At 36.3% G+C, this 17901-nt stretch overlaps 1 protein-coding gene across 1 annotated transcript in view; it reads right to left on the reverse strand.

Annotated features, from left to right (window-relative positions):
• Positions 1 to 17901, reverse strand: part of Dcc (DCC netrin 1 receptor) — a 1083530-nt gene that overhangs the window by 292937 nt on the left and 772692 nt on the right. Inside the window, exon 10 of the mRNA XM_021150630.3 lies at positions 364 to 512. Coding sequence (XP_021006289.1) covers positions 364 to 512 — 149 coding nt within the window. The remainder of the gene's footprint in view (positions 1 to 363; positions 513 to 17901) is intronic.

The following is a 17901-nucleotide window of genomic DNA, read 5'->3' on the forward strand; positions in this document are numbered from 1 at the left end:
TCTCTGAGAGTGGAAAGGGCAACTTGAATAATGCCACTAAATACAAGCAGATCATTCTCGGGCTGAGTCGTGATAAGAAATCTCTCTGGGCACAGGATATGGTTATCCATCTTGGTCTGAGCTACTAAAGTCAACACTTGAACCAGATTCTCCCAATGAACTTCACCCCAATGTTCTTTACTTCACCAACACAGCACAATGAAATGGTTTAGAATTTCCAGGAACAAGTACTTGGAAACAATCAGTTATTCATTCAATAGAAATGCTAAATGAGGAGCTATATCAGAATTTGGCGAGCACCCTTTGTCTTTGGCTCTAGAGTTATGCTGGAGATAGATAGCATGAGGCTCATTTCTTACCCACCTGTTCTTTTCCTGTAGAAACCTCAGTGCAGAACAATCTGTAACCTTGGACTGGGCCATTTGCATAGGCAGGGGGTTCCCATGTAATAAGAATTGAGGTAGGTGAGGTAGATACAGCATGCAGGTTTTCTACTGGCCCTGGAACTTGCACTGTATGTAAAAGAAATTGATGCAGATAAGATACTTGCTCTCTCAAAACAAATAAATATTTACTCTGTATAGTTCAAGGAACAAAAAAAAATCTGCACTATTTCTAGGATAACAAGAAATAACAATGTGGATATATAACATGAAAGTACAATAATGAAGCTTCTATAAACAATTTTGTCTCAAGGAATAGATTATAGAAATTGATTCACTTATTTCATTTTATATCTAAAGAGACTGGCCAGAGTATAAATGATTAGGATAACAACAGAAAGAAGTAAGATTCTCAATCTAAACTTTTAACATAGAAATGTTTCAATTCTGCTAGTAGGCTTTTGCACATATATTGCTAGTAGCTGTCAAAAGAAAAAATTGCAATACAATACTTATTATTTTAATATTATGATTTGTTTAATCAAATAAACAACACACTTATGCATACTTTATCTCATTATCTTAAGGTAAGCAATTTGTCTTGTAGCAGATTCTGGTACCTTTAACTTTTTATAAACGATTTTATTTTCAGTTTAACTTTTCCATTTTCTCTCATAGCCATTTCTTAATCAAAGATAAGTAATTTGCTTACTAGTGAAATTAGACAGGAAAGAACAATTATCTATAATCAAAACCCTTCTCTTCAGTTGTTTGAAGAGTCACAAATTTTCACATTTCTCTGTAAGTAAAAGCCAATATTTAAATCTGGTTTTGCATCTAATGTTTGGAATAAATGGAAATATTTCAAGAGAGTTCCTCTCTGAGTTACAATCTGTTATTCCTCAAATGAAGAAAGTAAAAGACTAGAGACAAACACTGCAATTAATCTGTGATTTGGCTAAGAAATGTGCTGAATATGTAATACTTAAAATTTTGAGACAGATGTTGATGGCTCTCTGCCTTGGTTTCCCAGGGCAAAATAAATCTAGGGACCTGGGAAACTGACAATGTGTGCATTGGAATAGAAGAGGAACGGATTTTCCTTAGTTTTTCTTCAGTTGTCTCACAATGGGGTGGTAATATATAATCCAAACTCATTCAATGCTTTAGTGAGTATGTTTGTTGTCATGGTTGTTGTTTTTGTTTTTTGTTTTGTTAGTGTTTTGTTTGGTTTTTTGCGAACTTGCTTTCACCTGACTGACTCCTTAGGTGGAAACTTCGCAGAGAAACAAAAGGTGTTAAGAATGGGTTCTACCCTCATCCTGGGATTCTAACTGTGGCATAAGAAGTTATGGATCACTCCTCCACCCTGAATGAAGCACATGAGAATCTGGCATTGCCCGCTGGGAAGCCTTCTTATCAGATCAGAGGCTGGACAAGAAAGGAACAGGTGCATGTCCACATATCACTCATGGAAAACAATCATCAACTTTGTGGGAAGCCAAACCATCTTGAGGCTTGGGAACTGGAGAATAAGATATGCCAAATTCATAACTATTTCCAGCCAGCATCATAAAGAAATACACTGTAGGGGGTATATGCAGCTGGCATTTATAAGCCCTGAGAATGAAATGATATGTCCCCTCCAGCTGGTTTTAGTGTCATTACATTTCCAGTGAAAATAGGTAAAGCGCTACCTAAATTTTCTAATAATTGAAGCAACTACTGTGTCAACAGGTTATGCACAAAGCTTTCTATACAGGCATTGTTTTATACTGTTATTTCACATGGATAAGATTACTGGTGAAATTACCAACCCTGTCGTTACTGAATAGCCTAAGCATATTATGTCCTGTAGTCCTTACTGATTAGACAATCCAGGTGATTACTTAATACCACTGATCACTGATGTCTTTAGAATCATGATGAGCATAATGGTGGAATATGTGGAATATGTGTGAGCCCTTGTGCTTTGTAATTGATATTTATGCTTATTAAATGCTGTTCATTACGGAACACCAGGCTGTTACTACTCTAACTTGGACCTAGTTGCCACGGGTAGTGCCAACGCTCATTTATTCATCAGTTGTATTTGTCTACATTGCTAATGGCCATTGGACTCTACTCACAGAAGGCATGGGCATGGACTTTTAGGAGACTTCCAAGCAGATATAACAGACACTAGAAGTGCCAAGGACCATTCAGAGTGTTTGTTTCAAGTGTTTCTTTCACTGGCTGCCTGAAAATGGAGAATATTTTCTTTGCTAGGGTGAAGTCTCAATGCTAAGTCATTATCTTATATCTTACTATACCTTAAAATACAACTGAAGGTTTTATAACATGGGAAGAATATTACAGATATTCTAATATATTAAAACATTAGGTCCTTAAATAACAATATATTTTTATAGAAAAATTAAAACCAATTAAGATTAGTTCTCATCAAAATTCTATACTCTGGGCCGGGCAGTGGTGGTGCACACCTTTAATTCCAGCACTTGGCAAGCAAAAGCAGGTGGATTTCTGAGTTTGAGGCCAGCCTGGTCTACAGACTGAGTTCCAGGACAGCCAGGGCTACAGAGAGAAACTGTGTCTTGAAAAATAAAAACAAAAACAAACAAACAAACAAAAAAACTATAGTCTGAGTGAGATTAAAGTAGCTCCTTTCCTGGTGTCACTAGTTTTAAGTGTTTATTTTTCATAGTAGTGCCACAAATTAAATTGTAAGAGTTTGTAGTATTTTAGTTTTTAATTATGGTATTATTTATATATGTGGATAATATGTTCTTGCTTGTTAGTTATGGGTGTACATTTATACATACATGAGAATGAATGCAAAACAATTATGCTTATATTAGGTACTTTTCTAGAAAATATGTTCAAATATAGTTAATGTGGTATCACATTTATGACATGTACATATAAGCTACAATGAAGAGAAAAAGTAATACTCACAAATATTCAAAATCCAGTATTATATGTGAAATCAATAGAGTTAACAGTTCCAGCCTTCCCTATCATTACATTTTAGTATGTCAGTCAAGAAACTTAATGGGTTTAACTGTGCATCATTTTCAAGATGTGTTTAATACTGATCCCCTTGGACAATAATTTGTGGCAAGCTGCATCTAATTTCTTTCCATCTCAGTTGAAGTTACCTATTTCTTCAAATAATGAAACGACTTTAGGACAGAGGCATAATCTATGAAAGTAACTCATCAATCAATGTCAATCTAACCGACTACATTTTAAAATGTTAATATTGTATTATGGTAGAAATTCTATGTAACACCTGTGTCTAAGGACAAGTTAAATAGTTACAGTGCAGTAAATGAAATCTATTAGATGTTACTCTTTACACTGGGAACAGAAATTTGTTATTAAATATGGTTATATGTATTATAGGATAACAAAGCATTTCATAGTAAGACCTTGATGGATATTAAACTTCAAGTGACATACTAGTCAAATATTTCATTAAAGTCAACCACACGCATTAAAATTATACTGAGGACAGGATGGGAGGGAGAAGGAAGTAGGGGGTTGAAAAAGGGAGAGAGATAGGAGAGATTTTTAAAAAAAGGAGAGACAGGAAGCCATGTTTTAATAAACTATAATACATTGATTATAGATGGCAGGATGACCATCGGGAAGTATGGTACTCTTCCCTAATTCCACATTATCTGTATTTGTTATCAAGTAATTTATGAACTTTCTAATGGGAAATTCATTTTATCAAAACTGTAAATGACTCTCTTAAGCTCTCACCTTTCTTACTCTCATCTCTAGCTCTTCTTCCCTCCTCCTTCCCCCCTTCTCTCCACGTGGCCATGGCATTCCCCTCTCTTTCCTTTTACCTTCTCTCTTTCTCTCTGTATGTCTACAATAAAGCTCTAAAACCATTAAACTGTAAATGAATATTTGAAGGTGTGTGTCCAGAGTTTCTGTCTTCTGGGTTCCTGAGTCTATGAATGGAAATAACTAATGTGTTAAAAAAAATCCCATGTTGCTTTCATTCTAAAAACAAACCAGTGGTTTCCTCTCTCACAATCACAATTACTGATTGCTAATTATGTTAGGATTGGAAATGATAATCGATTCACCTTAGAGATATCTTCAACCTTTATGTATTAATCATCGTTATTATTATTTATTTTCTGAGTGTTTGCTTTCATGTCTGCATGTGCACCACATGTGTATTTACTGGCCTTAGACATCAGAAGAGAATGCTGAAGCTCCTGGCACATGGAGTGACTGTTTGTGAAGAAGCATGCAGGCACTGGGTATTGAACCTGTGTTCTCTGCACGAGCAGTGGATGCTCTCAAGAGCTGAGCCATCCCTTCAGACCTATCTTCAACTTTTCATCAAAGACTAGCAATTAAGAAGTTGATGTGGTTTTACAGTAGCTCCGTTTTACTTTTTCAAGTACGAGAATTTTTAAAGCATTTGGTTCATCTGGTCCTACTCAATAGTGTTTTAAATGTTACACTCTTGAACAAGAAGTCATGTAACACATGCACAGTTATCTTTTGTATCCTTTCCTTTTCTTTGTCATATCTTTTAAAGTATCTGGCCACAATACAGTTTTCTAAATACCAAAAGCCTAATTTTTTTTTTTATTCAGTCTGTGTTATCTAAAATCTTGGGACTTTCAAAAATCAGTCCCAAACAAGAATATGAACCTAAAGGCTTCAAGGAAATGGCTAAGGAAGATAAAGGCATGCCACAGCCTAGGGAACACTGGCTGAGCTAATGCCTTTCAGCCATTACACTGATGGTTCTCAGCTGGAAATCTGAAATGAAGACAAATGTTAGTGTCAGCGAATATGTAGTTGAACATCTGAATATTTAAAGTTTTTTTTCTTTTAAATGACTGTAAAGTACAATGAGTTCTAATGTTCCTAAATTGTCAATTTAACAGCTATTACTCTTGAAGAACCAAAGAAATGCCTCATTCTGAAAAAAAAAAATTAAAAAGGCATTGTATGTGTTGTCATTCAAATAATGATGCATAAGTCATATACCCTCAAGTCAGGATGGAAATCTGAAGATGACTCTCTTTATCTGTTTAATAATTTAAAAGTGATTTGGGGGTGAGTTTTAAGGATGATAACAAGCAATCTAAGAAATCTTTGTAGTGATCTGAATGGATTTTACATGCAAACTTCTCTACCTTGTAGCAGAAATGTCTACTGCCAATGATTTTCAAAAGAACATTTCATATGCAACTCCTTTCTGAAACTACTCACAATTATTGATAATAAAGTGCATGCTTTGATTGCCTCTTGATTTTCTAATCCTGTAGTTAACATCTTTAGAAATATTTCATTGAAATCTGCTTCTACTCTGTGTATAGGGAATGCAACACCAGAAAATCCATGAGCAATGTAATTGTCACCAAAATTAATCTTCACTGAACTAGGCATATTTAGGCGATATGATGGTAATTTGGCAAGGAGGAAGCAATAAATAAATAAATAAATAGATAGATAGATAGATAGATAGCAAGGGGTAGGTTTCTAGTAAGAAACTGTAGGAGTGTTAAAGGTTTCACTTGAAGAAAACAATTATTATCTTTATTTTGCTTTTAGTTTTAATAGGTTCTTTTCTGCTAATGAATGATACACTTGATAGTGTCATTGTATATTTAACCACACATAAACAGCGTACAGATACACCTACATAAGAGTACACATAATGTATGACATGTCTAACATAGAACCTACATGTTACCTATGAATATACACATATGTGTGATTATGATAATATATATATACATTATATTTAAGCATCTATATTATAGTTTAATATGAACAGCCCTAATGAGTCTCACTAAGGTTAAGTAGTCTAAAATTTACATTGATTAAAGGGTGTGACAAAATGATAATCTACTGTTAGTAAGATACCTCAAAATTTTCCCTATGAAATCCAACTATTAACATTTCTACAACAGTCATGTAATTTATATTAAATTTCAATTTTTAAAACATTGCCAAGAAACAAAATTTGTGGTGAATAATCCTGACTCTGTGTTGGAATTATAAATCATTATTTTCATTTAATAACTGTTATTTATTTATTTTCTTTATAAATGCTTTGTCTGTATGCCTGTGAACCATGTGTGTGCATAGACCCTAATGAAACCAGAGAGGACATTGGATCCACTGAGAGTGGAGTCTGAGAAGATTGTAAGTTGCCTTGTGGTTGAAGGAATTAGATCCAGGTCCTCTGGAAGAGCAGGCAGTGCTCTTAACCACTGAGGCACCTATTCAGCCTCCAAGATTGTAACTCATTAAAATCGAGGATAAGTTAACTTATTTTGAGGTCTAGAAAATGTAGATACAGCATTAAGAATTGAGAAGTAAAACTAAGTATCAAAACCCATGCAATATTTTTATGTCAATGGCAGCTTTAGGTTATATAAACTTGATTATGCTGGTTAATTATATTATCCTGATTATAGTAAACCTGATTACTGTAGTTCAATCAATCTTTAGCCACTTTTCAAGAGCCTCCCATTCACTCCACAGTAAAACTAACATAATATAGTACCTAATGTAGTAAATGCTAAGATAAAGCTGAATATTTTGTTCAAATTTAAGTCTAGAAAAAAACTCTTCAATTTACAAAAATACTGATTTCTAACAGGGTGAAGGTGATTATCCCTCTAGATGAGCTGGCCATATTTATTTTCCCATTGCAATTAGAAAGCTTGCACTGAAGGATTTGACATTTAATTGTACTCTGCACTTTTATCTTTTGTACTTTCTTCAGGACTGTGAAATATTTTGAGGCAGATATTTTCCAGGAAAATATCAAAATACAGTAAGCAGGTACAAAATACTTAGAGTCTTAGAGTAGGTTCTTATAGTACTTGGTAAGAGTAGATGTCCAAACATATAGTAACTCTAGAAAACAATCTAACAAGTAATTCTAAATTATCAGAGTGGAGAAGGCAGAGCCTTTGCTGAAAACTACTATTGAAAAAAATTTCAGGTTTTCATTGGTGGGAAAACATAGCTTTTAAGGAAGAGAGAAGAATTTGGTGAATCAGGAAACATCACTAAAAATTAATTTGATGGGTATTGCATGCTGGTTGTCTTTTCAGGACAAGCTGGTAAGAGGGGCAGCTCCCACTTCTCTAGATGAATACTTCAGATGATGACGACTTCAGGTAAAACTAGTATGAGAAGTTCTAATTGGAACTAAATGAGAAAGGAAACTCATTACCATGGAAGGACACAGTCACTTCCTCTCAGTGTAAGGGGTTGTAATGAAGTTGCTGCTTTGTTTGATAACATACCATTAGTGACTAAAATTTATTCTACAAAATTAAGAGAAAAAAATGTGGTGTCACTAATGACACTCAAAGAAAGCTCAAAACACACCCGTGTTCTTCTCGAAATGTTTGTCTAGAGGTTCAGTTTTAATCAAGTTTGATAGCCCTTGGAGAGCCAAGGCAAGAAGATCATGAGTTCAATCCAAAACAAAACAAAAACACACACAAAAACTTGAATATTACCTTAAAAAATCAGCTATGACAAAAGTTTGCTCACAAAAATTGAATGTCCAAAGGAATTTTCTGAAAAACCATGAACTTTAGTCATTTCAAAAAGAAATAGGGATGAGTGCACATTGAATCTAGGGTAACTGCAAGAGAAACAAAGTGTTAGGAACCAAACCCCCGAGTCCTAAATCCTGAAGTGAGATCCTTTCTGCTATCTGATAATCCCAGGGACAACGCACACACATACATCGATCATAGCTTTTATCAGGGTTACATTATCATGTAAAGTTTATAGGAAATCAGACAGAAAATAAACATTCAAAGCAATTCAGTAGCGAGTGACACTGCTACCAAAAAGAGTTCCTCCTTCATTTTCAGCTTTCTCGTACTTTGCTACAGAATTAGGAAAAACAAATGTATTTTTTCTCTTCCTAATTCCAGGACTGTTAGAAAAATGTGAATAGATATGACCTACGATGGGAAACAAAAGGAAAGAGTCCCAGGATACAGCAATAATCCTCCTCAGGAGTATGGTAATAAATCACATCCAAGAGATGCCCTCAGCAAATGGCAAAGATTTTTCTACAAATAATAATTGAGACTTTCCAGCCACTTGTTTATGTCCACAAAGAGTGACTTTCAAGGTTTTATTTCCAGAGTAGGCAGAGACCAGGTTATTGTTTCATTCCTTTAGTAGCATCACCTTTAAGAAGCATATTCCCTGGCCTTTGCTTGCTTCACACTGTTTGGAGACTTATATACTTCAGGATTATATTTCTGCACACAAAAATCTCCCCTCTCTATAAATAGATAAGCACCAGATAAGCAGGCATCTCCAGCTTATGCACAATCCAGAGTGTCTCCCATGGTGATAATGCAACAAAGTCCCAGCAGCCTTTCTTGATGTAGGCTTGTACTGTGGTCAGTGCGGGAGGAATCGATATTTGATATTTGTAGTTTTAATGGAGCTATAAAAGACATGGATAGATTGCTTTTATACTTTTATAAAAGAATCCCGCTGCCATTTGTTAGAAGAGAAAAATCAGCAATCTTTTCTAGACAGCTAAATGAACAGATTTTTCTACATAACAACAAAACTATCCTACCTTAAACGATGCTATCTCTTTGGGGATGAAATTCATTGTTTATTTCTGTCCTTAGATGCTAAGCTTCTGCCTTGGATAAACTGTGTGTTTTGGAAGGGACTATAAATTAAGTAAAACACTTAGAACTCTATTCTCTCAACATAAGTTTCTGAGAAGCCAGATACAGCAAGTGCCAGAGGTCTCATTCAATTAATATTTAATAACAAAGACTAGCAGAAATATGTATAACTTCAGGAGTCAGGGACCATAGGTCCAAATCTATAAACTTCACTCTGACTACGTGGACAAGGTAAAAAATTTTAAAGTCTTTGAACCTGAATTATCTTATTTTAAAAGATGGGGTTCATATAGGTCCAACCTTACTATAAAGATACATATTTACCTATTCATGGCTCATAACAAAAATAAAGTTCTTGTTAAAGATTAACTGAATTTTATAGTGTGTCAGGAACTAAGATAATTGGTGGAAAATACAATACATTATTTTCCCAAGGACTAATGGTCCAAGGAGGCAAGAGGAACCATGAAGAGCCAAGAGCAAGAGAATCTGAAGTGGGAAGGGATCCTAAAACTCTCCAGGGCAGAAGAAGTCCTTAAAAGCCCTTCACTTTCCAATCCTTTAAGACTCAGAAAGGAATTGATGGTTTCAGCATTCTGTGATCAGTCTACAGTATGGAGTAAATTTAGAGGGAATGAATGTGGGCATTGGAAACATAATCATTAAGTGTTCTGGAATTCTAAAGAAAGAGAAATTCAGCCTTACCCAGAATGATGTTTGTGGTGATGAAGAGACAGAGATTTAGAGGCATCATTAAGAACTTCAGTTGATGGGGCAGCAGGAAGATTTCAACCCCAACACCTACAGGACTGACCTGTATAGTTCATAACTTGAGTGATGTTCTCTGAGATGAGAAACATTGAAACACAGAGAACCTCGTCTGTGTGTGTGGAAGCTGTGTAGGGTGGGTGAGTGCCTACCAGCACTTCTGTCCCTTACTAAGTTCTCATTGGTACATCATGCACTCAGGGGGCTTCGTCTACCATAATTTTAATCCTTGGCTAGACCTCTTTTTCATTTTTCCTTCTCGTTAATTCTCTGTCTCTCTCTCTCTCTCTCTCTCTCTCTTTCTCTCTCTCTCTCTCTCTCTCTCTCTCTCTCTCTCTCTCTCTCTCTCTCTCTCTCTCTCTCTCTCTCTCTCTCTTTTGGTTTTTCGAGACAGGATTTCTCTGTATAGCCCTGGCTGTCCTGGAATTCACTTTGTAGACCAGGCTGACCTCGAACTCAGAAATCTGCCTGCCTCTGCCTTCTGAGTGTTGGGATTAAAGGTGTGTGCCACCATGTCTGGCTCCTTCTCGTTAATTTTCTTGTGTTCCCATTTAGTTAATTTCTAACCCTATGTCTATGAACCTACAAAAGATGCTTAAGCTCTTTTCTCCTCCGCTCTTTTCTTCCTTTTTTTTTTTTTTCCATATACAGTCATTGCTTTCCAGGAACCTCAGCTGGTCATTTCTGCTGGCTTTCTGTTTATTCTCTGCCCAAGTTAGATCCTGTAAACTTAAACTTGGATCACTTTTAAGGCATTCAAAATAACTGCCCTAAATGATAAATGAGACAGTTCTATGGTACTTTTTCCATCTGAGCACTGGCTGAGCATGTTGAAATGTTTCTCTTCCTCTCTTCCTTGATGCTTGGAAACAGAGGGGAGACTCAAGATCATTCCTAGAAACAGCCCCAATAAACATTCCGGTTACAATGGACCTGGACAGATATCTGACCTTGAAGATCCTGAAATTAATATTCACTCTGTGATTCCACTGACATTTATCTCCAAGAAGCACCTTTACTGCCTGTACACATACATGCTTCCTAGAAAAGACTGATAATCACAAAGGGCCGAAAACCTGGCTGTCCCATATCACCAGGAAGCATCTAAAAGTCTCTCGGTCTGTTGACTGAACCGCCCTGAGGATTAAGTTTATTTTATTTTCAGTATTCAAAAGATAAGAAGTTCATTAACCACTTGGGGGATTCAGGCTTGTTCAAAGATAGCAGCAGCAGAACAGACTTGGGCAGTAAATCAGAGGTTGAAGACTTACCACAGTTAAACTAGACGCCTGAGCTACATCCAAACAGCTTCCTTTTTCCCTAGGCCACTGCCTTGGTGTATATACCCAAGATGTATAAAGAATGACAGACATCAAGTGAAGGACATGACTTTCATTTGTACTCCAAGAACAGTAATTTTTCATCTTGAATAAAGGAGGACTAAAGTCAGGGAAGTTGTGGTGATGTAGGAGTTAATCTGTAATTAGTCGGTGTGGGGGGGCAGGGGATAGGTTCAAACTTTAGATCTCAACAACTTTGAAACTCAATTTAATGTAATGACTGGCAAATGAACGTCTTCTTAGTCTGAATGAGCCACGGATTTAAGCCATCTCCATGTAAAAGAAACTTGTGGCACCATAACTTAGGTGCTCATAGGAAGCCTAAACCCTCTAGCAAGTTTGTTGAAAAGATCTGACAGGAGTAAAATTGATTGTTATATTACACATTTCACTAAGATCGAATGTATTGGCTCACCTATTGATAACAAAAATTTAATGATATATTTTAAGTCTTTATGCTGTCTTATATCTGTTTTTATAATTATGACAACCCTTACTTGAGGAAAGCCAACACCTGAGATGTCAGTAGCCACTGTGATTAGAGGCCATCATTGTGAATAAGCAATGGAAATATAGTCAACTCTAGTAGAGCAATTAGGAACCTTTCCAATGAGAATGGGGGAGGAAATGATTAAATATCTCCAAAGAGATAGGCAAAAAATATTAAAGCAAAAATGAAGACATAAATCAACTCATATTACAGATTAATAAGCTAGTTAAACTGTTAAATTTACATACCCAAACTACAAATGATTTGTCAAAAGGATTATGCTGTTATTTGTACTTAAGTATTATGTTTGGTCATATATAAAACTACTGGAATAAATAAAAAAATGCATTTTGGGCAATGCTAAGCATGTTTTTAAAATATAAGTTGATTAAACCCCTGGAAAAATAAAATAATGATTTTATTTCACTGCAAATTACTAGTGAAACTTAGCTAAGTGAAGACCTTTGGGTTAAGATTAGCAAATATGTGTTCAATATGTTTCTCTAATGTAAGAGTTAGCATATATCACCCAAGCTTTTATAATCTCCATCATGTCATGCTTTCATAAATACCTTATAGTTATCGATAGGATTTCTGTAGCAACATTTCACAATGGTGTCTTGTTGATAATCTTATGTCATTAAAGATGCATTTTAACAATGAAGTTGCTTTTGATTTTCCTTTTCTCCAAAATGGTCTCATTGGCTCTTAGTTTGCATAAACATAGCTCCTTGATTTGAATATTATGGTAGATTCAAACCCAAGTTCTAGCTCCATTGCTTTATTCATATTTAATTCTCTCAAAGCAGTCCAAGACTTGCTTTGAGTCGAAATTCTGGCTCAGGGATTGTCTTCCAAGTATGAGGAAACTGCCTTGGTTAAATTCAAAAGATATTAATTACCAGCATGTGATTGTTGTGTAGGATCATAAGTTTTGAAACTATGAGGCTCAGATGTGGGTACTGATAGATGGGGAAAAAAATTGGTGGGAAGATTTTATATGTTTATTTGAAATATTTTTATAGGCACATATTCATCTCGTTTCTTCTCCAATTCCTCCTCCATCCTCCTCACCATTTTCCTGTCCAAATGTATCTGCTCTTTTTCCTTTTTCTTTTTCTTTTTTTTTAAGCTTATTGTTTCCTCTTAGGGCTGCCTGTAAGTACATAGCTATAGAAACACCTCCCCCTCCTGGCCTGCAGAGAAAAAAAAATCCCAACAGCATCTCAGGTAGAGTTGGACTTTATGAGTTTCTCCTGTATCCCTACAGTCATTGTTGTAACCCACAGAGCTCATAGCTGCATAAGGCTGCTGCTGATTTTCCCTGCTTGGTAGTTACCTAACAACTTTTTGTTTTGTTTTGTTTTTGTTTTTTTTGTTGCTGTTTTGTTGTTGTTGTTTTTTCGAGACAGGGTTTCTCCGAATAGCCCTGGCTTTCCTGGAACTCACTTTTGTAGACAAGGCTGGCCTCGAACTCAGAAATCCGCCTGCCTCTGCCTCTCAAGTGTTGGGATTAAAGGCATGCACCACCAACGCCCAGTGGCTAACAACTTCTAATGCCATGAATCAAAATAGCTAGAGGTGAAGCTTCCAAGTCAACATGAGCTTGATTTTTTCCATGTCCCCTGATTTATATAGGTGCTGCCTTCAGTGCCTGGTGTTTTACACGGGTTTCTAGATGGTTTCCAAAGCAAGAGTAATAGCCTGCAATTTTTTGGTTAGGGGATTTATATGAGGGCATTGAACAACTTGAAAACAGGCACTGGACGTTTTATGTAACAGCTTATGATGTCAGAGAGAGGCACTGTCCTTAAGTGTACTGTGAGACAGTACATTTCTACCTGACAGCATTTCAGGGTCTGTATCAAGCAGACTGTGTTCACTTTGTAGTTTTATTACCAACTTAGTTTTCAGTCCTTAATGTTCATGAAGTCCTAGGTGCTACAGGTCTCCAAGAGTTAATGGAAGGAAGAACACATCAAATATACTCTTGAGGACCCTGGAGATGTCACAATACTGACATTCTTTGTTCTGTTGTTTTCTCTGAGAGGCAAAAAGTGAATACATTTAAAAATATAAAAGCCAACACATTAATTCATTTAGAAGCTGTTCTTAAAAGATAAAATCTAAACCTATTCTAAATTATTAAAGCCAACATATTAATTTGTTAAAAAGAAACATGACATGCTTACTTCTTGATCATACACATGCATATACTCCTTATATTCCGTCTTTCTAACAATTTTGGTAGGGTGACATAATGTGTTGAAAAGTTCTGCCCAGATCCATGTGGTCTTGGAATCATAGAACATACCCTTCTTTGAAAGATTACCTCAGCAGGTACAGTTAGTGTAACCGATGTGAGCCCTAAATACAACATGAACACTGCCATTTTCAAAGGAGAGAAAAGCACTCAGAGGCTTGGAATTGGGAAGACTACAATGGGAATATACTGACAGAGCTATACATGTTGCAGATATTTGCCAAGAAATGCCTTTCCTTATCAGAATGCACCAGCAGCTAAGAATAAAAGAAGTATCTATATTCCTCCAGAACCTAGAGAGCGGTCTGGCCCTACTAACACTTGGGTTCCACACTTAAATGCTTACGATGACGAGAAACCAATTTTATAAACCACCTAGTATGGGATGATTTCTTATTCAGCTGAGATAGTGTGACCACTATAATAATAAACCAATAATCAGAATGGGAAAGACATTTTCTTAAGATATATATAACATCTCATTCTGGAACCCAGGGAGTTTGCTTAAAATCTTAGCCCAGCTTCAGGAAGAGGAACTGCAGTTATTTCCAGGCAGCCACTTAACACAGGTTATGAGTCCAGAATCTAAGCCTAGTCCTCAAGAGCCCACCAGGTTGTTGATCCATCTGTATCGGACTTTAAGCTCTATAGACTCAAAGTCTTTCCTTCCTGATGCTCAATGCTTGCTAGCTACAATTTCAAAGCCTTTTGTGGATTTAACGACATGCTTGGTACTGGCTAAACATTTTGGAATCTGGGCACAAAGAATTCATAGTTTCTCTTCTACCACCTTGGCCTGAAATTTGGAAAGGGCTAAAAGAAAAGGAATGTTGAAAGTCAGTAGCCAAATATTTCTTTAATTCTGTAAGCCTTCACTTGGCTCTAAACCAGGCTCCTGCCTATATGATTGTAATGCAGTGATAGAATATTAAGTTTCAACTTATAGATCATTGTGATTGGCATCCCATTAAATTTTGCCTCCAGTTAAATGAACACCAGGGAAGTACACATCAGAGAGCAGGCAGGCTCTCAGCGAACACCTCTGTTGGCACTGACCTGACACTTTTGGATTGGATCCTTATAAAATCTTGGCAACTGGAAAACTGCGCTGCAGATCCAAAACCTGCTTTTAGTCAAGTCTTTCTGGTATAAGGCACATCAAATTATACCTTACAGGACTGAAAAGGAGGTTTGTGAAAGTATGGAGACTTCACCACATTCAAGGCACTGTGCACATGCATGAGACTGCAACATATCCTCAAGGGACATGTGCAGGTACAGATATCACAACAAATTACCACATTAAAAAAAAAAAACATTCATGTTTTTAAAATACTGCCAATCTTCACACCGATTTACGGGCTAAATATTGCATTTCTCTGGCCATTAGCCTGGTGGCATGTAGCATTTTATTTGTTTTCCTAGTCAAATTATTGAGTAATTTCTTTGAGCTCGTAGTCCAAATGAATACTCAACATCTGTACATATTTAACAGTTAAATATAACAAATAAAACGTATCCAGCTTTGTTACTCAGATACCTTCTCTCTCAAGACACCATCTGAATTGGTCTTTCCTCTCACTTTTCAAATTTCAACAATTCATTATTTTCTGAAAAGCAAGACTTGTAAGTAATCCTGATTCCTATTTTTCCTCCATTCCCATACCCATCAACATGCCTTATTCCCATCCCCCCTTAAAAACTTCAGTCTAACCAACTCTCCACTCCCCCTACTGTAGAAACCTAAATGATCTCTAAGATCACATTGAATCTTGAGTGTTATATTAAGCCAGACCCTCCTGCCCAGATGTTTCTCACCTTGGGGGTTAAAGCCAGATTCCAAGGATCTCCAAGTAGAACCTGCCCCCTCACAAATCCCCTCTGCCTTGCTCCTTCTTCCTGTGGCACAGGCCAGCCTTCTTGAGTTCTCCCCCGGAGCCCATGTGTCTCAGATTATGTCTGACCAGAACGTCCCAGGATCACTCCAGGTTCAACAAGGCATTTAATTAAATGATGATGTCTCGAAGAGGCTATCCTTTTCTAATTATCTATCTCTCCCTAATTTTATGTGTCCTTGAAACAGCCTTGTCATTCCTCATGCTTTCACAGTTTTCTTGTTGTCCCTCTCTATCACTGCAGAACAGACTTTACAAGGATAAGTGCTTTGTTGTTAATGAACTGCTGATTACTGGTGCCAAGAAATAGAGCATTTTATATGCTCACGAGGCATACAAAATGATTCTTTGTTGATTGAATGAATGAATGAGTGAATGAATGAATGAATGACAGTTACGATTCTAACTAACTTAGAGAGTAAAAGCAAGGGCTTATGCAGGCTGAAAGACATAGCCATAATGAGTTTGCCAGGAGAGAACGTTATGCTTAGAACTATTTACTGAACATCTTAAAGGATAAATAAAAGAGACTTCAACTAGCCTAAGGAAAACCTTTCATATTAACATGATCATATGAATAACAATAATCAAGTGATGGAATCATGGAAAATTATAATAGTAACGACACTGAGGGCTGAGAACTTGATGAAAGTAGGACACATCTCTCACGTCATCACAAGTGCCCTGTGAAGGAGGACTGCGGTATTCCTGTTTGAAAAGCTTTCTTTTGGTCCTTATCCCATAGCTGCAAGATCAACATTATCTTCACTTTACATATGATGGGCCTGACTTAGAAAGTCAAACTTCATGCAGTAACAGGGTAAATGACAGAGCGAGGGTGAAAGTCTGCCTGGCTCCTGACAGATTCTGTGTGCTTCTAGCTCAGGTTACATATTTTAAAAGGGAGAACATATATGCTCTCTGGCATTGGCTGTGGTCTCACATTATCCCCAGCCCATCTTCCAGATGGTGAGATGATAAAAATAAGGACCCTTGATCATTTATGTCTAGGAACTCGTGGCAACAATTTAACTTTCATTTTAATACCTATGGCTATATGGACTACTTTTCATCACCTTAAAATCCTTCACTTTCAAACCAGGGCAATTCCCCTGCCTGTAAAATCAGGGGATCTCACAGTTTCTGAGATCAGAAACTGTGTCCTTACTTGACTGATTATATCTACTTTTTGCCCCACCTGCAGGGAAGATTGTGCTAAAATGGAACTTGTTTCCATGGGGTAGGAGTCACTGTGCCCATGACTATCTCTACCAGACATTATCCTCCAATATAAACACAGTAAAAATATCAAAGTAATAAAATGTAAGAGTTTTAGACATAAAGAATAATCATGCATCCTTATTGTTTTGGGAGGAAAACATTTACAGTCTTCCACTTATATAGCTATCAGAATAGAACCTACATTTAAAAGCATCCATAGAGGAATAATATAAAAGTGAGATTTATTTAATTTTGATTGGCTCTTGTCATGATTTATATTCATTTATACCTCCTCCTTTCCTCTATCCTTTCTGCCCTTCCTCTTTTCTCCTTCCCTCTATGACAAGGTTGAGCTAAAAGCAATCAACAGGGTTTAGGAAAATCCCATGAGATAGGAGATAATCTTTGCCACTTATACATCTGACAAAGGATTAATATACATTATATGTATATAATTTTAAAAAATAGAACATTTCAGACCATCTTGGAAATTACGATCCTTTTGCAACTGTCTCTGAGTACTGTGAATAGAGGTGTGAGCCACCATGCTAGTCTCATGCTCTAAACTATCCCATGATCATGAATGCTAAAAGTTAGCATGTTTTGTGCATAAAGCTACTAATAAACTATATGCTGATTTTGTACTAGTTCTTGGAATACTAACTTTATATTGACAGGAATAGATAAAACCCATCACTAAGTATGATAAAAATTATTTTACAAGTGTATTATCAACACAAACATACTACTAATTTCTTTATTCTTTATTCTTTATTTATTTATTTATTTTTACTTTTTTAGGTCATTTTTCTCGTTTCCACAGCTCATGTTGAGACATGCCTAAAGACAACACTATTATGAAGAGCAGC

This window comes from Mus caroli, unplaced genomic scaffold (genome assembly GCF_978045245.1).
Source record: "Mus caroli unplaced genomic scaffold, Mus_caroli_1 scaffold_19, whole genome shotgun sequence".
Taxonomy (NCBI): domain Eukaryota; kingdom Metazoa; phylum Chordata; class Mammalia; order Rodentia; family Muridae; genus Mus; species Mus caroli.